The 23,531-nt window shown below is 44.9% G+C and overlaps 1 protein-coding gene across 1 annotated transcript in view; it reads left to right on the forward strand.

Moving 5' to 3' along the window:
* The window catches only part of LRP8 (low density lipoprotein receptor-related protein 8, apolipoprotein e receptor), a gene marked incomplete at its 5' end in the record, with an annotated part of 73,920 nt that extends 54,679 nt beyond the window's left edge, over nt 1-19,241 (forward strand). The window contains 13 exons of the mRNA XM_010011132.1: nt 252-374; nt 3,245-3,364; nt 3,494-3,619; nt 5,437-5,608; nt 8,010-8,237; nt 8,768-8,886; nt 10,483-10,622; nt 12,787-12,928; nt 13,347-13,499; nt 14,166-14,396; nt 17,083-17,151; nt 17,368-17,540; nt 18,636-19,241. Of these exons, the coding sequence (XP_010009434.1) occupies nt 252-374; nt 3,245-3,364; nt 3,494-3,619; nt 5,437-5,608; nt 8,010-8,237; nt 8,768-8,886; nt 10,483-10,622; nt 12,787-12,928; nt 13,347-13,499; nt 14,166-14,396; nt 17,083-17,151; nt 17,368-17,540; nt 18,636-18,674 (1,835 nt within the window). The remainder of the gene's footprint in view (nt 1-251; nt 375-3,244; nt 3,365-3,493; nt 3,620-5,436; nt 5,609-8,009; nt 8,238-8,767; nt 8,887-10,482; nt 10,623-12,786; nt 12,929-13,346; nt 13,500-14,165; nt 14,397-17,082; nt 17,152-17,367; nt 17,541-18,635) is intronic.
* Nucleotides 19,242-23,531: the final 4,290 nt, after the last annotated feature.

The following is a 23,531-nucleotide window of genomic DNA, read 5'->3' on the forward strand; positions in this document are numbered from 1 at the left end:
CCATGGCAGGCTGTTCCTGTAGAGAGTTTTAAGCCGTTCTGGCAGAAGGATTGCTTGGTAGAGATGATTGTGCTGACCAGGCAGACTGTATGACTTGAGAAGTACCTTGCATGATACTCAGGCTTAATGTTCATTTGCTTAATCCCATCCTATTTCTGCTAATGACACCCTCTTGAAGCTTTATGTCAGACTGTTTGTTGTCATGAGCCTCGTCTAACTTAGTTGCTTTCCTCTCTTGCCCGACACGACAGAGTCAGCATGTGAAAGTCCCAGCAAGTTTCAGTGTAAGAGTGGAGAGTGCATTGACGGAGGCAAAGTGTGCGATTCACATAGAGACTGCAGGGACTGGTCTGACGAGCCTCTGAAAGAATGTGGTACAGTACTTGCCTTCTACGTGTTGCTCCTGTTGTAACTGCTTCCCCTCTTCTCCATCTGGTGCTCACAGCTTTGAGTGTAACCACATGTAGCTGCTAATGCTATTTCTCACTCTGATTCTCTTTCCTTGCCTTTATTCTTTCATCACCCTTCATATGAATATAATTAGTAACCTAGTCTGATCATCTGTAAGTTTGAACTGTGCCCTTCTCAGCTCAGCTTTTATTCTTGGAGGGACACATGAACTGAGCACGGGTCTAAGAACCAGGAATTCCCCCTCTCAGATAATAGTGTTCTCCACAGTACAGACCAGTTTATTTAGCCTTATTGCCTAAATTATCTTGATTTGTCACATGATGATAACATCATAAAAATTTAATATTGGGAACATACTTTGGATGTGAAAATATGTAGAGTGGCAGCAATCACTGAGAGATGACTTCATCCATTTCTGGATTTTACATGTTGTTGCTGCTTCCCGTAGACGTGACAGCAGGTAACTCTCTGCAGCGTCCTGCTCGCTCTGGGCTGGTGACAGTGCTCAAGCCATGAGAGCCAGCTCTGCATGTCAGAGTCAGCAGAATGGAAAGCCCACACCAGAGAGCTGTGCCACTCTCACTAGGGCAGCTCCTCTCTCACCTTTCCCTCCCTCCAGACACTGTGGGCATCAGCCCCAGTCTGCAGCATTACTCAGACACATTGGATTTGATCCCCAGTGCAGAAATGTCTCAGGCAGGCATCTCTTCCCATGACATCATGGAGCACCAGTAGCATGGAGCTCAGTGCCTGCCTCAGGAATAGCTCGCATCCAGGAAGAACTGTCAGTCTCTCTTCTGTATTGGTGCCTAGTGAGGATGCTCTTACCTTGTGCTTTCAGTATGGCCTTGCTTTCTTCTTACACTAATCCACATCTCCCTGTCTTTCTGAGTGGGTGTTGCAACTTGTCTGTTTGTGGAGGTCTCTCGACAAAGCTGACAGCCCAGTTTGTTTTAGGAGACAGAGCAGTGGCATGGCTCAGCTGGCCTTGGTGCTCAGTCTTACGGTAGTGCCATGGCTGATGTGGTGCAGTCCCAGGCAGTGAAGTGTGGTTTTGAGTCAGGAAGCTGAGCAGAGAATAGCCCCCAAAGAAAACATGTTTTTTTGAGTGACGTGGATTGCTGTGAATGTAACACCCACACAGAAGTAATCCACACAGAAGGCAGGAGAGGCAGGACATGCTCCTCGTCTTGGTGTGTCTGTCTAGCTGTGTGCTAGACACTGCAGTGTCCTCCAAGATTGCCAAAAGAAAGCACGACAGAAGACAGAGCATCACTTGTCTTATTTTAGGCAGGCAGTGAATATACTGCTGAACTTTGGGTAATGGGCAGCAGCTGCCCAGCAGAAAGAGAACAGGCTCATGTCTCTGCCAGGCTCCTCAACTGCTATTGAGAAGCGTAGCAAGTGAACCAGCACTTGATTTTACAGTCTCTAAATCCAGTCCACAAAGTACCTCTGAAACTATGGGAATCATCTGAGTGAGTTTGCTTGTTAGTTGAAACAGCCTTTGTAGTATTTTGCAGAGAGCAGTTGTGCATGTTTATGACCCCATTTTCTGGAGCTCTGTGCAAGGATAGGAATATGTGATATCCATTAATAAACATCAGTGACAACACACAGAGTGACTCCGTGGATGTCTTCTTGGAACCTAGTGAACTTTCTCTAGTAATAATGTATTGAAATCTGTATGTGTGTGTCTTTGATAGGAAGGTGAAAGCATCCCGGGGCTGAGATGGGGTTCCTTCTGGCATAGTATTTTCCTAGTCTTCCTGACTTCATTAGCTTGTGGTTGTTTTCATTTGCTTTCAAGAGCACTGGTTTAATGGCTCTGCAATACTGCTCACCTGCAGTGTGCAAGGAAGCAAGAAGTAAGAGAGAAATGAAAAATTTGCCTTTAAATTGCATTATAGATTGAAGCATATCAGTTTTGCTCATTGTAATGAGCCCACTATCCCTGAAATCCCACAGCTTCTCTTCAGCAGTCTTACACAGGGAGAGAACTTCTACACCTTGTGTAGGTTAATTACAACAAGAAATGTTATTTCTGACAGGAGACCAGCTTTCCTCAACGTCTCATGCAGTTCTAGTTACAAGGATCCACTTAGTCTGTTTTTCATTGCAGCACCTGCAAGCCAGGTCAGAAAGGTGGCCTTGGGATTCAAAAGGGACCCAGGAAAAGATTGGGGCTGTTGCTTCATCAGTTGCACACTTGGGTTGATGCAGGCTGCCAGCAGAGGCTGTAGTGTGGGATGTGTTTGTGGGAGGACTGTACCTCGGTGTTAATGGAGTATCTCTGACAGACTGTACTGTGGTGTTTTCTGGAATTTTCACATAGATCATTCCTGGGAGCTAGATGGGAAAATAGTATTTCAAAATAGCTGGCCCCTGGGAGGTGAGACTCCCCCAGCATGAATTATTAAAGCTCAGAGAGACTGTTCAGAAAAATCAACATGAACCAGCGCATGGGGAAGAAGGAGCCTCTTGGAGAGAGCCCTTAGGTCCCTTGGAAGTTTCTCACATGTGGCAGAACATGCTCAAAGCAGCAGCTCTCTGATGGGATGAGATGCAGAGAATCACAAACACTGTATCCCCAGGGCTCCCTGTTCATTTAGGCACTAGCTTTTCAAATGATCCTACAGTGGTGGTTTGGAATAATGAAGAGCAAGAAAGTGATATGGTGGTGGCTTCCTATCTGTGAAGTCACTCATACGCTCTGTGTGGCCAGCTCCTGGTTACCAAAAGCTATGATATATGGGAAGATTTCTCAGGACATCTCTTAATTTTATTCAGTCTTACAACTAAAAGTCACAGATAATGTGTGTATCCCTTCCAGGTATTAATGAGTGCTCTATGAACAACGGTGGTTGCTCACACATATGCAAAGACTTGAAGATCGGTTATGAATGTGAATGCCCGCCCGGATACAAGCTTCTGGATAAAAAAACGTGTGGAGGTAATTTACATGCAAACAGCAGTCCCTTGTGTTTCACCATACAGAGACGTGATTATGTTCACTTCAGCGTTGCTCCATCACAGATGGTTTGATTTCAAGTTATTGATGGGTTTCAAACACTCCTTTCAGACATAGATGAATGTGAGAATCCAGACGCTTGTAGCCAGATCTGCATTAATTACAAGGGGGACTACAAATGCGAGTGCTACGAGGGATACGAGATGGACACCCTGTCCAAGAACTGCAAAGCTGTAGGTAAGACAACACCACAGGCACTTCAACTCTGCTTGCTCAACATCCCAACTCCAATAAGAAAACATGCTTGCAGGGCTGGGACTGGAGGAACAGAAACAAAAGGAAACTAGCAAAGAAAGCAAGCAAAGACATTTCATTCCAAGCAGCACAGAACTGCTGCAGCGATAGCAGATGCGTCTCTAGGCAAGAACTACTGATCATGCAGATCAGAATATTTTAACAGTGTACAGAGCAAGATTACAGTCACTATCTGGCTGTTTGAAGCCGAAACTAGGAAAGAAAGTCTTTTGACAGGTGTTATTAAAAACAGTGCAGCAAAAGCATTTCGTGGTGGTGCTGTTAAAAGGAAGAAAACATGCCAATTAAAGCCCGGTAGGTTAGCCACCTCGCCACCCTCCTATGCAAATACCAACACGGACACCAGCAGTTTGCTCAACCTTATTGCAGAAACGAATGTTAATGTCAGAGGGATGGAAAGTTGAGTTGTGCAAGACTAAGCATCAGCCATGCTGGGGGATTTTTTAATGGAAATGGTGGGTCTCTTGGGGAAGGGTGTTACCTGCAATATAGAATTGCTTCTCTAGTGCCATCCTGCACATCCATGTAGCCTCTTTCTTCTCAGGTTCTATATGGTAGGCACCATGCCCTGCTGTCCTCATCAAGTCTGTTAGTCTCGTAACTGCCAAGTTAGGACTGACCCAAATCCTGGGACACCGACCTGCTTGTTGGTTAGAAAACTCTGTTGTGCCCAAAAGTCTGTGCTGGGAGCCCTGCAACATGATGTATTGCAGAGCTAGAACCTTGTCCCAGCTCTTCCCTTTCAGCATCATGTTCCTGCATCCCCTTTTGTCCTTCCCAATGGAAGGACACTAGGATCTTCAACTGGCTACTGTTGGAGACAAACCGCTAAAGCTCATTCTGAGCCTCCATCCTGTCCCTGCCTCAAACAGGGAGGTGCACAAAGAGCAAACTAAAGCTTTAGCTGTTTGACTCTCAGCTTATTTAAGTGACAATTCAGAACACAGAGAATCCCATGCTCTGCTGCTTGCAGAGGGCAAGGATGTGCACCTCTTGGTCTGTGCTAGAGACACTGCCTCCTTTAAGTAGGAAACTGGGCTCCATGGGGCCCACTGTGAATGACCATGAAGGCTAAGGTGCTGGCTATGGTTTTCTAAGCAAAGTAACTATTGGTTTTGGTATGTCCTGCTCTCCTGTCTTCTGGAAAATTCAGGTCAACTTTATGCTTCTTGAGAGGCTCCAGCCTGGGCTGGCTTGTGATTGTGACTGCAGTAGCAGTATCACCAGCACGCAGGCTGCAGGCTCTGGCTCCCCACAAGACAGATGTGAACTGCCTGAGCCCAAGTGCTCAGGTGACTGCGTGAGTTCTGCATGTACACGACAGTCTAAAATTCCTCTCTGGCAACCAGTCCTAGCTTTGCTGGATTCAATCTGGCTCTATGGTGCCTCAAGTCTGTGTGCCTCACTTCCCTCCAGCCAGCCCTTCTCTTCCTTGTCCTGGCCGTGAGTCACCAAAATCTGGCCCATGTATTTTGTATCTAAATTGGGTGACTGAAGGTGAGAACATTCCCCGGACTTTTGCTTGTGGCTTAGCAGAATGGGCAGACCAAGAGCCAGTGTACATCTAGTGACACAGAGGTGCTGCGGTCCTCCATGTCCATGTGGTAGCTCTGCCTCTGGAAGCCATTTACACTTGCCTCTGGCATGTTACAAAGCAGAACTATCAGTGGCTGTTGTTGTTTGAGAAATGAAGTCCAGTTCTTGGGTCAGCTGCTAAACTGACTGGTGTTCTGTGGTAGGCAAGAGTCCGTACCTGATCTTCACCAACCGCCACGAGGTCCGCAAGATAGACCTGGTGAAAAGGGACTATTCTCGCCTCATTCCCATGCTGAAGAACGTTGTGGCACTGGACGTGGAGGTGTCCACCAACAGGATATATTGGTGTGATCTGTTCTACCGAAAAATCTACAGGTAAGGGGCAAGAGAGGATGAGTGGTTTGGTACCTTTCCAAAGCTGTGGTTCAGTCTGCACCCCCAAAGGACAATCTACAGAGAGCAATGCGGTGTACCCGAGGGCTTTTCTTCCCTTACTGGATTATCTGTTGTAGTCCAGACTTTGTAAGCTTCTTTAGGAACTGATAAAGAAATCAGGGCTTTGTGCAGCTATCTGGTTTGATAATGCAGGAAGGCTTTTTATCAAAGATCCTGCTGCATTTGTGCAATTACACGTAGACTCCTATTTACTTAATCATACTACTGCCAAGCAGTGGTGTGTGAGACTGCTGCTGTGCTGTGTGCTTGCTGTACATGAAACCACAAGGGACTGAAAGCGCAAAGGAGGCAAATGGTGGGAGCAAGGAGGTAGCAACACAGATACTGACTGTCCACTGTAGTCTCGGGTAGTCTGAATTTAAATTCACAGCACTTGACCACAGCACACATTCTGTAATTCTGCTCCTCCTTCCTCCTTGAGCTGTTTTGTATCATCCATCACAGTATTATGTACCAGGGCTTTGTGAGTGTGCCTAGTTAAAAATGTATTTAATTTATGTGCTGAAAATCCCCCATGTATATTCTGATTTGCATAGCTATTGCACCCTATTGCAGCTTCTACAGTGATTTGTTCTGGATTTTAGCTAATGATCAGGCAAAGGTTCATTGGTTTCAGTGTGTGGGAGCCAAGGCAAGGTTTCTCCAGGCTCTGGTATCTCCCATGCCATTGGCAGGGAAATTTGCACAGGCTGTGCTGAGTATGAAGTACTTGGGTAGCTCAGCAGGTACCCTGAGCCTGTGGGGCTCTGAAAATGGGGAGATGGCTCAGGAGAAAGCTGCTGTCACCAAGCCTGATTCTGCAGGCACAGGCAGGGGTGGGCAAGGGCTTCAGGTGCATACACAGAAGATGGAGACACACTGCTCCTCCTGTAGCTCTCTGACAGCGAATGCCCTGGGACACTGAACAATGTTCATGCTCTAGACATGGCTGTACAAGCCTTTGTCTTTTTCCAAACAGCAGGATTTTTCTCTTTCTTACTCCTGGTTGCACAAGTTTTTTTAAGTCCCACCTTTTCTGCAGAGCAACTGTGCAGTTGTAAGTTCTTAACAATTCCTGTTCCTGTTTAAGATACTGCTACCATCATTATATCAAACACTTCTAAACAAAAGGGCACCATGTCCTTCCAGCAGAGGACAGGACTCACCTGCAGGAGTCCTCTGGGGAAAAGCAGTCTATGGTCCAGAGGCTGTCACAGGGTGAAAACTGTGGGACAGGAGGTAATTGCTGACAAGAGATCGCATCTTTCTTAATGCACCTCACTTGCTTTTCCAGCTCTTCTGCTATTGAGGTGATGTCCCCTTTGGGGTGTCAAAAGATCTTTTACCATATTTAGTTGCTGGGAGAATTGAAATGTCACCTCTACTTCAGCCCTCCCATTCTGAAAGCTGTAGGAGCCTCTCTGGGCTTCCCCACCAGTGCAGTGAGTGAGGCTGGGGGCGCAGCGCAGCAGCTCTCCACAGTGGTGGATGGGAAGTACTGAGCACACTGTGAACACTGATGAGGAGTTACCTGGCCTGGAGCTGTGTATCTACCACATGTGCTGCCCATCAAGCTAAAATGACAGAGTCTGGTTTAAGAGGTACCATGTTACTCTAACAGCCAGACTAAGCATGCAAACTCTAACTCCATCTCAGTTCACTTGGTGTAACTGATACTGGTGCAGGGGCAACAGTGCAGAATCAGCCTATGTGCTTGTAGGAGCAACACTGAGTTATTTAGGAAGCATCCATGTGGAGTTTGCTGCCTTTCATTAGTGTTTGGAAAGATGTGGAGGCTGCCACTGATGTTTAGTGAACATTTTCTTTGTATCTAACGAGATCATTTGCTAAATTAGTACAGCTCTATGAATCCCTTTGATGAATCATAATTAGTTACAGAGGTCCTAATTCTGCAATACATTTAAGCACATTTCTTTACATGCTGAGTTCAACTCTGTTCAGCAGAGAACTGGAGATGGTATTTCTAATGTCCATAAATCCCATTAATTGATGCTATTGAAATCAACGTGCCTGAAGTCAAATGTTTTGCTGAATTGTGCAGTTGTAGCAGGAAGCAGGTAAAAAATGGACTGACAGTTCCCTGTTCTGGAAATGCCTGTCACCCAGGTGTAGAGGAGCAAGTTCAAGCTGTAGGAAAGGTGGAGGTTGCACATACAGCCATAAGGGTTTCTGTGTCACCCACACTGCCAGTTGTGCACTTCCTTTGCATGGGGTTGCAGAGGTGCTTCCTGGCATTCAGCTGTCTGAGGGACAACCCCATGCACGTGTGCACGGCCCCCTCTGTGCCACATCAGAGCCGTGACGAGTCCTGTCTTTGCAGTGCCTACATAGACAAAGCGAGCGACACCGCCGAGCAGGTGATTCTGATAGACAGCCAGCTGAACTCTCCTGAGGGACTGGCAATAGACTGGGTCCATAAGAACATCTACTGGACGGATTCTGGGAACAAGACCATCTCAGTGGCTACTGCAGATGGAAGCAGGAGGAGGACACTTTTCAACAGCGACCTCAGCGAGCCAAGAGCCATTGCTGTTGATCCCACACGGAGGTAGGTGTAAAGACCACAAACACTCCTTTTGCCAACAGAGGTGTTCCAGTCATCTTTCTGCCTCTCTTACAAACTTGTGGGTGGTTCTTATCAAGACTTCAGGTGCCCTTTAAGATAGATCCATTGAACTGAAATGGGACTGCTGAGGTGGTTCAAGTAACTCTTTGAAAAGCCACTGCTGTTAAAGAAAGTTCTGCAAACAATGATCGGGTCATGTTTGCTGGGCCTGAGGTGGCCCAGACACATAGGCTATACCAGGAAGTGGTCTATCTGATGTGTGTGGGCTGCTTGGATACATGATAGCTATACAGGTAGCAGGAACACCAGGAGGTTGTGTGGGATTACTAAAGTAGGATTTTGCATTCTGGTACAAGATGTGTGGCAGAGCACTGGTAGAGCAGTATGTGCCTCCACCAGGTACATACCAGAGTTCACTGAAGAGACAACAGGGCACTTTCTACTCCAGTTATTAGTGCAGATTTCTTACACTAGAGTCCAATTCACTGTGTTGTTCCATCTGTCTCTTTCAGGTTCATGTACTGGTCTGACTGGGGAGACAAAGCTAAGATTGAGAAAGCTGGCCTGAATGGCGTGGGGCGGCAAGTGCTGGTGACTGACAACATTGAGTGGCCAAATGGCATCACACTTGGTAAGTGCCCAGGGTAGAGCTACAGCACCTACTGTGGCTGACATCAATTCATTTCTGTTGTTAGTTGTGAAAACAAAATTGTGACTGCACAAAGGCAGCGCTCAGTGAGTACCTCACGTGAAGACACATGGCCTGCAAAGCCCCTTCCACATCAACATGCCTGCCCAGCCATGTGGGATCAGGGGGGTGAGATGGAACCTGTCTTGGCTTGTACCCTGCATCCTGTGGAGCCAGGCTGAGAGAGCTGGGTTGGGTCAGCCTGGAGAAGAGAAGGCTCCTTAAGGGGAGACCTCAGAGCAGCTCCAGTGCCTAAAGGGGCTACAAGAAACCTGGAGAGGGGCTTCTTACAATGGCCTGTAGGGACAGGACAGGGGAATGGCTTTAACCTGCCAGAGAGGAGATTGAGATTAGATACTAGGAAAAAATTCTTCACTATGAGGGTGCCGAGGTGCTGACACAGGTTGTGCAGAGAAATTGTGATGCCCCATCCCTGGCAGTGTTCAAGGCCAGGCTGGACAGGTCCTTGATCATCAAGAGTGTTTGTGCCTGTGGCAGGGGGGTGGAACAAGATGATCTTTAAGGCCCCTTCCGACCCAAACTCTCTGATTCTATGATCCTGCTGGCCCACAAGAGGGCTGTGGTCATTCTCACTGCACACCAAGTCACAGGAGAAAGGAGGTTTCCAGCTCTCATGGGGCCACAGCGGACACCCTCCTCTGGAGTTACAGCTGTGTTTGACACCATGTAAATGTGAGGTTCTCTGCTTGGTTTCATACTTGAAAATTCTGGCCATGACAAGGATGGAGGAGAAAGTGCTGCTACCAGTGCATGGTGTTGAAGTGCTACTGCTGTGAACGAATAATGTTATCCTTTAGTAATTAAGAAATTAATTAATGACTTGTTTAATTACAGAACTTGTTTTGTGTTGGCACTCATCCACTGGCATTCTGTTCAGTGAATCTCATCCAAAATGAGTAAATTTACTCCAGGAAGAGAAATCCAGTGCTTACTATTCAAACAAACACAGAATCCTTCCCTTCCACTTTGACCTGTTCCCTCCCCAAAACCTGTTTGGCTTTGGTAGGAGTGTCCCACCACCACCACCACCAGCCTTCCACAACCTGGAGCACAAACAAGGGTTCAGGACCCAGGATGATTCTTCCCTGAAAATGTGTAAATCACACAGCTCCTTCAGTGAGGTGTTTCATTTGAATCACAGCTGCTCTTCAGCAAGAGGCCAAGGACTGAATAGTCTTGAGAGGGATGAAGCTTCTCCCTCAGGCACTGATGAGTGACTCAGGGAAGCCCAAACCGCTGCTGGCCTGCTCCTCCTGGTAACAAAAGGAGCTCATTGTACAAAGCTGTCAGTCAGCCATTCCCCACACACAACAGAATGTTCCTCCTTTTTAATCTTATTTATAGGGTCTTATCCCAGCATATCTGGGCACTGAGTCAAAATCAGAACTAGTGTTGATAAAAAAAAAGGGCCCAATAATAAAGAGATTAGTCATGCTGCCAGTGGGAAAACATGCTGGGCAAGAGAAAAAGAGTGCAGGAGCTGTGTGTAATTCTGCTTCATTGTGTTTCACTTCTCAGATTTGCTGAATCAGCGTCTCTACTGGGTAGACTCCAAATTGCATTCCCTGTCCTGCATTGATTTCAATGGCAGCAACAGGAAAGTTCTGATCTCTTCTGTGGATGATCTGAGCCACCCTTTCGGCTTAGCAGTGTTTGAGGTAAGGGTCGAAACCGGCTGCAGAACAGACTGGAGGCTGCAAGAGGTCTGAGCTCTTGATGAAAAGCTCTGCCTTTCACATAGCAAGGAAAGCTCAGTGAGTGCAGTGGCTGCTGTAGAAACTGATTAACCTGGTGTGGGTTCAGCGAGGAAAAGCGTTCCCTAATGCCCTTAATCCGGAGCAATGCGCCGGTAGTATCATGCTTTTACCTCATGTAGCACGAGGGCATCCATAAGGATGGTGGTGCCCAGGATAACAGCTCCCACAGAATTGGAAAATGGGTTTTCCTTAGTTTAAATTGAGCCAAATGTCCACACAAAGGCCAAAACTGTAGGAGCAATGGGAATATCCGTGCAGCAAGGGCCTGGCAGGGCTCCCCCTGCAGTCACTGTGACCGATGCGTTGCTGAGGGAGGGGGCACTTGGCACTACAAAGATGCATGTTCACCTGGTGCTGAAAGGGTCAGAGAATTCTCTTCCAGGCTGAACTGCTCCACTTGTCACACACACACCCTGCCGCACATCAGAGAAACCTCCCTGTCCCCAGAACTACAGCTCTGATCCTACGACGACAGCAGCTCATCTTTAAATGCTCCCAGCTCCTACCTGAGTTTGTTCCATTGAAAACCCACTGAGCTGTAGATTCAGAACTTTCGTACCACTGAGTGTCACGCTGCAGCCTTACTAAAAGCAGTGCAGTAATTAATTAAATAGTATAATTCCAACCCTCAAATGCCATCTCAGGACAGATGGGAAAAACTCAGACCTGCTGAGATCTGCAGAAATTCCTATCTAAAGAGGCATCCACATTGCTGCTACTAACTCGTACAGAACTACCCAGTGGCAGGGCCCAGGGCTAACAGATCCTTTGCAGTTCGTCTCTCATGCTTAAGATAAAAAGCCTGAGATACATGTGTGCAAAACTGCGTTCCCCATCCTATCTCAGGAGTACTCCAGGGGTATGGAAGACATAATTGAAATCTCTGCTTTTTCTGGGTGGAAGCAAAGAGCCAGTCCGGCTCTTCTGCTCTTCCTCCACTGGCAGAGGATTGCCAAGTGTCACTAGCCTGGGACAGTGGAGTCTTCTGTTGTAGCCAAGCTCCTTTCTGCCATCACCTCAACCATTATGGGAACAAAAGCTTCAACTCTGGCCCCTCACTTAAATAAGTTACAGCAGAGAAAGGTGTCTGGTTGTCTCCCTGTCACAGGCTGCATCACCCTCCTTTCTTGTCTCTTCATGTCACTCTACTAGGTTGGCTTTTGACTCAGGAAAACCCTCTTCCTTAAACCCCTTATTCCTCCCATGCAATGTGTATGGTATCTGGGCATCTAACTCTGGGCACAGGTTTCCCCAAGACATTGCTGCTCTTTAGTTTTACCCTCATCAGCAGTGTTTGGAAAGATCTCTTGGGCGATTTCACCTTTATACACCCTTCCTCATCTGAATGGCTGGTTAGAACAACAGACAACCCTTTTGCTTTTGATAATTTAATAATTGTAATTTTTATTTCATTATAATTTTGATAAATAACCCTTGTTCTCCAGCAGTGTGGCTTTTCTTACTGGAATACATGTGGGTTTAGCAGGCAGCAGCACACACAGCTGAGTGAGCAACTAAATACAGTTTGATAACTGCACTTCCTGTGTACCTCCTTGACCACTTATTTTGCATCTTCAATCATAGTGTGCCATGCAAAATACATTAATAAAGAAGAGAAATAGATACTCATCTTCCAGGTGTGCTCTAGGCACTGGCCTCTTCATAGATACCTGTTTAAAGCAGGTCTTATCTTTGGAAAGGAGAAAAAAAAACAGCAAAACAAAAGGTTTTGGTGTGGCCTTTTGGTTCTGCTTGTGCTCCAGCCTGTCTTTTAAAAACCAAACAGTTCAGAAACTGAACAGATGCAACTCTTCTGTACGTAACCATATTTCTGCTCCCTTACCTCAGTCTGACAGCTACTAAAATTGCTAAGCTCTTTGTACACACATAGGATTGCTGTGCTTTTGAACACCACAAATGACAGTGCCCAAAAAGCCCCAAAAAAGCTGCCAACAGAAGTAGCATGAACCAAAGGTGCCACAAGGCAGGAACACAGCGCAGTGACTCTGTGACTACTGGAGTTTAATCCAACTCGAGTTGGTCAGAAATCCGATGTTTCCTGCAGGACAGAGTGTTCTGGACTGACCTGGAGAACGAAGCAATCTTCAGCGCCAACAGGCTGAATGGTTTGGACATCTCCGTTCTGGCAGAAAACCTCAATAATCCCCATGACATCGTGGTATTCCATGAGTTAAAGCAGCCCAAAGGTAAGGCCTAAATCAGGTTTATTTGAGCTAGCAAAAGAAACGCTTCCTGGTGGCTCTCAATGAGAGAAAAAGCACGGGTAATAATGTGAAATCAGTGCCTGAAGTCTGAAGTTCCTGCATGCTGAATTCAGCAGCAATTACTGAGAAGTCTGCAATTTGGTAATAGCTGTTTAATTAACACCTCTGATAACAGTGAGTTACACTTCTCACTGTGCTGCCTGCCATTCGTCTCATATTTGGGCAGTTTTGGCCACCGTGTGTAAGGTCTCACTCTACTCCAAACTGTACAGGTGCTTAAGCAGCCCAATTAACTGAGGTAGGGAGTGGAAGCGAGTCTGCTTGAACTGGTATTTCTTTGCCAAGAACAAGAAATAAATCGTTAGAAAAATAACTTGTCTTTTCTTCCATCCTTGACCAGCTCCAGATTCCTGCGAGCTCAGCCCCCAGCCAAACGGAGGCTGTGAGTATCTGTGTCTCCCTGCACCTCAGATCTCTCCCCATTCTCCCAAGTACACCTGTGCCTGTCCTGACAACATGTGGCTGGGTCCTGACATGAAAAAATGCTTCAAAGGTAAATACAATCACGTCACTGTTGTGCTACTCCAACCAGATCATACTTACAGTGAATATACTGCCTGATGGTGGAATGCAAACACTGGCTTTTGTATTCCACCACCTGCTGCCTTCTGAATACAGAGTTTATTGAAAGCTTGTTGATTTGCAAAACATAAGAAAAAAATACAGGAGGAAAGACGAAAAAATGGTTAAGACCTGACATGAGAAGTGTGAATGGTCAATAAATCATTAAGATCTGCTACACTGATGTCCTATAGATCCTGGATGTGGAGAGGTCACAGTCATTGCTGATAATATCCTGAAGAGACAAGTGGTTTCAGTGAGTTTTCCCCAACGTGCAACATTCAGTTCCCGGGTACAAAGTCAGTGTCTTCTGAGGTCTGAAAGAAAAAAAAGAAGAACCACAAGTTGTTTAACTTCCTGACCACCCTCCATCCAGACACTGTATTACTGTCAATAAATTCAGCTTAACTTCAGGAAATCATTTCTGTAGCTTCAGACAAAGACCTATCAATAGTCTGACTACCTGCTAGATAGAATTGGAATTTGGTTTCTGTTTCTAATCATTAAACGTAACAATCCTCCCCAGATTTCAGTCACCATTCGTGATTTGCTTTGTGTACTGACTCAACCATATTTCATTGTTGCTCTTGTTTTTCAGATCTTCCAATGACTTCAACTACTGTACTGATTTCTACAACCACAGCGTCACGTACTGCTGGTACCACGACCATCACACCTGTGCCTGGCAGTGCCAATACCACCACTGAAGTTGTGCCCAAAGCTGTATCAGAAGCTACAATTACCACCCCGAGTTTTCATTTACCTTCCACCACATCCATCCTGATAGACTCTGAGATGACCACTGGAAACAGCAACTTATCACAGCACTGTAAGAGAATGAGATTCCTCTTTTCTTTTTCTATATATACACCACGTCACAAAAACTTGTGCACATACCTGTGTGTCACTGTCATGGTTTAACCCCAGCTGGCAACTAAGTACCATGCAGCTGCTTCCTCACCACCCCTGCCAGTGGGATGGGGAGGAGAATCAGGAGGAAAAAAGTAAAACTCATGAGTTGAGATAAGAACAGTTTAATATTTAAAATAAAGTACAATATAACACTACAGAGAAGAACACTAACAAAAAGGGAAGTAGCAAGAGATAGGGGGGAAAAAAAGAACCAACAAACAGTGGTGATGCACAATACAATTGCTCACCACCCGCTGACTGATACCCAGCCCAACCCGAGCAGTGATCTGGGCCTTCTGGGTAACTCCCCCCAGTTTCTATACTGGGCATGATGTGCTGTGGTATGGAATAGCCCTTTGGCCAGTTTGGGTCAGGTGTCCTGCCTCTGCTTCCTCCTGGCTTCATGTGCCCCGCCTCACTGGCAGAGCATGAGACTGAAAAGTCCTCAATCAGGGTAAGCATTACTTAGCAACAACTAAAATATTCGTGTGTTATCAACCTTGTTCTCAGCCTAAAGCTAAAACCCAGCACTGCACCAGCTATTAGGAAGAAAATTAACTCTATCCCAGCTGAATCCAGGACAGAAACAGGTCAGATACAGGAAACATCAGGTACTGTTTCTCTGTTATGATGGCTGATGATGGCTGATGTGATTCTACTCACTTGGGATGTCAAGGAACTTAAATCAGGTTTTCATCCAGCACACATGAAGCAGACTCGAGAGATGAGGCCCTGAGTGTTCACACCAGTCACTGCCTCATGCCCAATACAAGTTCATCCCAGCTTCAGTGCTGCACACTGTAAGATGGATGATTCTAAGGCACTTCACCTATTTTAACTCTTTAATTATTAATGTGATCCAGCACAAGCTGTAAGTGAGAACTGCCTCCTGTCCAGCCTCAGCCCTGCTGGACGGGTGGAATTACTTCAGCCAAAGACACGAGTAATGAAACACCAACCTACCACCTCAGTGCTAACAGGTGATACCTCTAGATAGCTGCTGCCAAGGGAGAGCAGAAAAGCTGACCTGATTTTCCAAAACAAACCCCAAATTCTAGTCCAGAGAGAAGACTTTACCCTTCAGGACTCTCATTCAAGGCCTCAAACACATCTAGGTTGCTTGAAAAAATCTTTTTGGCCTTAAACATTTCCCTGAGCAGAACAGGCAGTTTCTGTGGCATCCGGAAAGCAAAACTCAGCCATTCCCATTTGAGTCGGGTGCCCAGGAACAGCGATGGAGCACGCTCCATACTGCATGTGGGGAAGCACAGTCCAGTTTCTAAAATTCATTCCTGTAAGTTCTATTTGTGGAAATTTCTTTCAAGTGCAATAATTGATTGTAGCAAATCATGGAAAGAAGGTGCTTTTATAGTCCCTTTATTAGTAAGTAAATAACTATGTGATAGAACAACCTGTCACAGGGAAGTATTGAAAAGGATAACTTGCCTGTTAAGTTGCATGAACTGGTGTATGAAAAGAAAAACTACAGGTAGTTCCTGCTCTCAATTCCTGATAGTTTAGCAAAAGATTTTCTGGGCTGATCCCCTATTACAAAAGCTCAGAGCAAACATTTTTAAATATATAACTTGAAAGGTGTATTGATGATATATTTTTATTTATTTTTTCCCTATAATTGTGGGGTTTTCCTCTTTTAAGTCCAGTGTTGAGTTTTGGGGTCAGTCTTGCATGCTGAGGCAGACTGCAGCAGTGAGTGATATATGTGTTGACTAACTCCTTACCTATAAATAAAGAAGAAGAATAATTACAAAGCAGCTGGGAGGATGGCTTTGAACTACATTCTTTTTCTGACAGCTCAATAAATCATTAATTGTGTCAGTAGTAGAAAGTGTTCTGCTGAGGAGTTTTAAGAGCACTATTCACCATCCCCTGATCCATGCAGGGAATATCCATTAAACATCATGTTTTGTAAAACCACCTTCCTTTTGTGTGCTTGAAAACACGAGGTACAAGTGCAGCTGCTCACTTATCACTCGGCAGAGCTTCTCCATCTGGTAACACTGCACCGAGCACTTCCCAGACCTTTGGACACCCTCCCGGAGTGGGGTTTGTATCCTGCAAGGGCAGGAGCGCTTTCTGGCCAGGCTGTGCATCCTTCCTAGGACGAAGCAGCCCAGGTTCGGGTGTACGTGCTTTTTGTCTGCTCCTTACTGATTTTATTACAACTTTTTGTAACCTCTTTAAATACAAAAGCTTTCTGATGGGCAGAACAACATTGAATCACAAGATAGTTTGTGCTGGAAGGTACCTTAATACTCACCCAGTTCCAACCTCCTGCCATGGGCAGGGACACCTTCCACTAGAGCAGGTTGCTCCAAGCCCCTGTGTCCAACCTGGCCTTGAACACAGCCAGGGATGGGGCAGCCACAGCCTCTCTGGGCACCCTCTGCCAGCGGCTCAGCACCCTCAAAATAAACAATTTCTTCCTAATATCTAATGTAAATCTCCCCTCTTTCAGTTTAAATCCCTTGTCCCGTCAGTACCTGCTCTTATAAACATGGTTACCAACATAAAACATTCCTTGGATGTGGCTTTAAAACCAACACGAATGAGTTAAATGATCAGAACAACTTCTGTAATTACAGATGCGAACAATGACCAAGGCTTTGATTCCACCGTGACAGCAGCTGTCATTGGCATCGTCATTCCTGTCGGTAAGCTGATTTGATGTAACCTTTGAAGGAGATCTCACCAACGTGCTAATGCAAATACACTCCTCTGAGTTTCAGGGCTGGGGGTGGGAAGGAGCACAGGAACTGCTGAAATGGGGAATAGCAGTCTGGCTTTGAGATATGGATATGTACATGGGAACATACCAGGATATTCCTGTCTGGCCAACAGCCTTATCTTTCCCTTTCCCGTTTCCTCAGTGGTCATTGGCTTGCTGTGCATGGGAGGATACCTCATCTGGAGAAACTGGAAACGGAAGAATACTAAAAGCATGAATTTTGATAATCCAGTGTACAGGAAGACAACAGAAGAGGAAGATGAAGACGAAATCCACATTGGGCGGACTGCCCAAATTGGACATGTCTACCCAGCAGTAAGTATCTGCTGGGTTACATGGTTATATAAATACGATGGGTTATATAAAATACATATATATGCCTCCTATATATATATATTTTCCTACATATATATGTAGGAAACTGCTGATGGAGAAGATTCATTTTATTGAGAATTTAGATACAGATTTATCACCAGCCAATTACAGTGTTGGTTATTTGCCATATAATGACAAAAAAACAGAACTACTTGAATATTCATTGAATAGGCAGAAGCCTAAACCTTTAGGCAGCTCATGCAGTTACTTGTCTTAGAATATGGTTGTCTATATAACCAGACATTCTGTCCAAATTAAGATAAATTGTCCTCATTAATATACCTAGCAAGCATACCTACCTCAAGAGCTCAGTATGTGACAGCTGGTTACTTACCCTCCACTGAATTCTTTTATATGTGCTTAGACTGCTATGGTCTAAACTATTTTAAGTATATCTTGAGTTTCCCTGCAAACCAGAGAGAGTATTATTTGTAATAACAGCATAAAGATGAGTCAGATTCCTCACAAGGAGGAGTGAATGAGGTTCTATAAGAGGTTAAGGACATTTGCCTTGGCAAGATTAAGCTTTACAAAAAGGAAATACTCATTTTGATAGCAAGTCCTGTGCAGGCAGAAGAGAGAGAACACTCTTTTCTGTAGGTAGTTTGTCTGTAAAGGTGCCTCCTTCAAAGCAGCAGCCCTGGTGAGAGGAAGTGCCAGCACTTACAACTGAACTGCATTTTAAGAGAGAGCATAAAGCTCCATAAGTAATGAGTGAAGGCAGTATAGCTTCTATAGGCAGGCAGGCGCGTAGGTGATGCCCCATATCATCCAAAGATTGTGCTAAAGATCACACTAGAGAAGGTGTCATCCCTCACGAGGAGCTTCATCCAATGCACAAGTGAAATAAACTTTGCAAAGCTTCCAAGTAACACTTGAGTGAGAAACCCCATTTGGAGGGGAAGAACATCAGTGCTTGAAATAGATTTGTCACCAGTACACTGGGACAACAATGAGATTTTTAATGAGAAATACAAGTCAGCAACAGTATCACAAGTCACACGTTTTCCAAGTGTGTTTGTTTCTCCTTCACAGCGTGTAGCATTAAGCTTAGAAGACGACGGGTTGCCGTGAGGATGAAGCTGCTGCTCCAAACACCACACTGAACAAATCTGCTTTGGATCCCAGAACCTGCTTCTTCTTTCTGATCGTTATTTATGTTGCAGAAGGGTAACCACAAAGTTATAATGAACTGCAAACATCCAAAGGATGTGAGAGTTTTGTATGTATAATCTTTTATACACACTTTAACTTGTTGCACTACCCATTTGTGATAGTGAATAAGCGACGGCTGAGCTACTAACTCAATGTCCATAACCAGCCCGGCTGAAGGTTCGGTAGCGATTGCTTTATTTTAAGACTATATTTATAGAGATTTTGTAAATATGTTGACTATGCTTTGTGGCTATCCATCAACATAAGTAAAACCAACCCTGTACAGGCAGTTTAGAAATATTTATTAACAAAAATCTGGATTATAAGATCTGTTCTGTAAATATAGTAGAGGGGTGAGAGTATTTATTTTTTGTATGTTTGGCTTGCTGTGCATAGATTATCTGTGTCTGTATCTATCTGGACTAGATAGATATATAGGCATATAAATATATACATATATATAAAAAATATACCTATATTTTAAAACTACTAGCCTACATTTATGGAAATTAGGGATAACTGAATTTTTACCAGATGTTTGAAAAGTTTGCTTGGAAATCTAAAGACAGGAGGTAAGGTAGCTGACAGAGGAAGCACTCCCATAACACGCAGAGCTCCTGAGTTGCTTTTCCATTCCCCACTCTATCCCGAAGGATTCATCTGCAGTGCTTGTAACTGAAGAGTGTCACTGTTCTCAGTCAAGAGAAACTCCTACAGCACCCAATTTTTGTGTGTTGCATTGTTGCTTTATCCAGCTTGGTACAAATTCAATTCAGGTTTTTTGGATGGTTTATTTCTAAATGGAAATCCAAGTTCTTTTCCCCACTGGGAATCTCACACCTCTCAAATCAGCTTAGACTTAGCAGAAACAATGATTTCTCCATATGCTTCCATACACCCAAAGCGAGCACTGTCACCTGGCTCAGTAGGGAAAGAAAACCAACACAGTAACAAGTTAATTCTTTTCCTCCTTGTCCTTTTCCCCTGTTCACAGTAAGAGTCCAAATCTAGGGGATGCTGTGGGGCCAGGGCTTAACTCAGCTTATGTAGAATTCTGAAGTGCAGCAGTTATCTCATTGCTGCCACTGGAACAACCTGCGCCAGGGCAGGTCTCCAGTACCAGAGCACTAAGCAGGGAGGTTAAAATTCATAGAATCATAGGATAGTTAGGATTGGAAAGGACCTTAAGATCATCTAGTTCCAACCCCCCTGCCATGAGCAGGGAAAATCATCCTACACCTTGCATAAAACCTTTTTTCTCACCTCATTCTGTCAGATTCCCAGGGAATTGTATAGGAAGCAAATACCCGTCACTGCATAATGAACTAGTGCCCCCCTGAACCGTACCAAAACCTTGAGAGACCTTCCTGGCATTCTTAGATCAGTCCAAGCTTTTGTATTCCAGTGAGTAGAAGAAACTCAGCTTGAACAGGTCTGGGGGGCTTCTTCCTTTTTCCCTTTCGTTTTCCTTTCTTTTAGAATAAATTCACAGTGTTTTGTGAGCTGGGAGTTGATTCTTGACTAAGAAAAGGAGGAAAGTGTCTGAAGACCTCGTATGCATTACAGACATAAGGCATACTCTCAGAATACTCCATGGCCTGCAGAGACAATGCCTGAATAATGAAGCATCTTTCTATTCAAATTTTAGATTTGAAGGCAGTGAACAGATGAGGGAGATACCCACGTGGTGGTGTAAGGTAGGAAGCTTCCTACAACTGCATGCGCTGTGTGCATGAAGGAGAAACCTGAGGCAAGGCTGTGTGTGATAACACTGTAACAGACCCCTGTAAATATATTTGGAAGTTCTCCAGTTTTGATACTTTTTTAAGAAGCCGGCCACACCAAGCAACCTGTATAAACCACCTCTGAAAGGCTGCAGTTTTTCAAGCCCTTGTAAATGAACTCGATGTGCAGCGCTGGATTCAGCCTTTACAGATTTATAACGACTGAGAAGTCAAACACCAAATTTGTTTTTTAAAGAGCTTATTTTCAGTAACGGTTCCGAGTGTTAGGATGGTATTTAACACTGTAATCATTCCTGATCGCTGTCTTGTCATGTCACAGTTCTGTTAGTATAAGTTCTTGCTTGGTGCCTTTTGTGTTCCAGTTTTTATGTTACGGACAAAAGGACCAGGGAGGGGAGGGGGAGGGAGACACTTTGCTGTTGGACATCCATGAGGGTCACTGGAAACCAAATGAACCCATTTGTAACACAGTGCACTGTTTCTATAGAAAGATTAAATTTTTTTATCTGGGACTACTGAACTAATTACTTTATAGTGCCTAAAACACCAGCCTAGGCCTGGGGCTGTGTCATATTTGGGGTTAAGGAAAACTCTGACTTTACTTTCCAACTGTAAAGCAGGATTTGGGAATGCTACTGTGTAATCCAGATCTGCGACAGCAACACTGCAGACAGTTCATACTCTACACCTGAACAGCCAGAACTGGCTTTCTGTGCCACTTTGGGTTTGGTCACCTTGAAATCACAGGAATGGAAAATGGTACCAGGCACGTTATTTCCATGAGCTGAACAATTGCATCAGTGATGTAACTAAAAACAGCGAGTAAAACCTCCAGTGGTACCAGTACAGTAGTACTTGTACACTTACAGTAGTACTTGTACACTACAAGTACACGAGTCCTTGCCCACCAGGATAAACTTGTCTCAAAAGTGAATGGCACATGTAACAGAACTGGTGTCATGCTTAACCTGACCTCTTACACATTAGAACTGCCCAACAACTAGTTGCAAAACTGTTCAATTTCATGTGGGAAAACCTACTGCATCACTTACAATCCCAGTTACGAGCCAGGGGAATAGAGCAGCCATGAACACCAGTGCCCACTGCCAGGCACCTCTTGACAACCACGACAGCAGAGCTGGTCACTGAGCAGATGATCTGCAGCAGGTACTCACAGAAGCATCGGAATTCGAAGCACTGAAGCCAACCCAGCCTTTCCCTGTCATGTGTTGTTAGGAAGCCTTGAGAAGCAGGGTCTTTATTGAAAGTTAACTTCCAGTCTGGTTTTGTCCCCAGAGGAACACTGCCAGGCAGCTAACACTTTTCAGACACACATAGTTATTACCAAACTGATATGGACTTGCCTTATGTACTGGTAAACACTCAGTTTAGTTTTCTCTTCAATTGGAAATAGGTTTCTCTTGGTTTATTTCTCCATTTCAGGTAAATATTTTAGCAGAATAATATGGTAGCAAATAGAAAAACAACAACAACAATCTCTAAAATGCCTGAATAGAGAGGACAGCACAAGTGAAAGAGCCTCATAAGAGAGTCCCAAACCTACCTGGGCACTGAGGGATTCCTGACAAAACAACTCCCTTTTTTCTCCCCTCCATTTTTTTGACTCTGAGCTGCATTACTAGCAATAAAATCTTTATTTCTTTCCTCCCTTTGTACACACAGTAACTGAACAGCACAAGAGAGAATCCACACTAACACCGTGCTGCCTGCTGTCATTAAGGTGCTGTACAACACCACCACGTACTCCTCTAAATCCCCTCAGTGGGGTTCTATGTGAGTAACTCGGTTTCCTTTCTGCCTTCTCCAGAGTGCGTGTGTGCCATTTCCTCACACCAAGTTTGTGCTCCAGCAAATCACATTGTTAACTTTGCGAAACAACTTCAAACCTCTCCCAGGTTTACACCCTTGCCTTCAAGCAGGTTGCTGCCACCATGGGCTGTTGCAGGCTGCTTCAGTGCAGATGTTCAGTTGTCTCCTAAACACACGGTGTCAACACTGAATGGATTCAATGGGAGAAAGCAACAGAGACAGTGAATTTAGATGTGGGACACACAAGCCACCTTTTAGATTCAGCCCTTTGTACATTAACAGGCTGGTGCTCAGTGACCAGCACAAAACACTCATTAACAAAACACCCACACTCTTACTTTGCAGGACCTGGTGCCCTCTATTCAAACAGCTCCAACAAACAGGATCTGCTCCCATGAGCTAGAGGAAAGGTTTTACTGGTGTGGCTCCGAGCACAGCCTCCCTATATGTGACCCAAGTCTCTCAGAATCCAGTTTTACATAGGTGAAGGTGAACCTGTCTGTGGCTTTTGATAACACAGCAGCACACTAACATGAAAGATGAGCTCTACAAAAGATTACCTCATAGAAGAGTCCCCAGAAGTGAGGCCATTGCCCTTAGGATGCTGAACTTGGGTTTCTCATCCAACAGTGGTAGTGTCTACCAGAAGAAACCAACAAGCTATTGTTGAACTTAAGGCTATGTTCTTAGCTCTTACAGGAGCTAAGTTACAAGTTACTCATGCTAACAAGTTACTCTTACAAGTTACTCATTCTAACTTGAATCTGTCCCTATGCATCAACAAGCAGCATGAGAACATGATGTAAAGAACAATAATCTTTTCCAAATTATTTGCAGCATTCAGATTTCACTGTGTACCTCAGCAGGACAACATTCTCTTAGGGGATTAGCCATGGCTGCCTGTGATATTCTCTGCACTGCAAAGGAAAGCACTGAAATCGTGCCAGTCATGATAAGGCACCATCTTAGCAGGGAGCTGAGATAGTACAGAGCAAATCTCCCTGATATTCTGACAGGCCTCAGCCTGGTTACAGGGATGGCTCGCACAGGATTAAAGCAAAGACAAGCCTGAACTGACGGAGGGGATGTCTCCCAATCAGTTCTGTTCTTCAAACCTCGCCTGCAGGCTGCAAAGTCAGGCGGAAGAGTCAAGGTTAAAACTACAGTTCTCAGCCATGTACAACCAAGGCCAAATAACAAA

This window comes from Nestor notabilis, unplaced genomic scaffold (genome assembly GCF_000696875.1).
Source record: "Nestor notabilis isolate BGI_N333 unplaced genomic scaffold, ASM69687v1 scaffold7423, whole genome shotgun sequence".
Lineage (NCBI taxonomy): Eukaryota > Metazoa > Chordata > Aves > Psittaciformes > Psittacidae > Nestor > Nestor notabilis.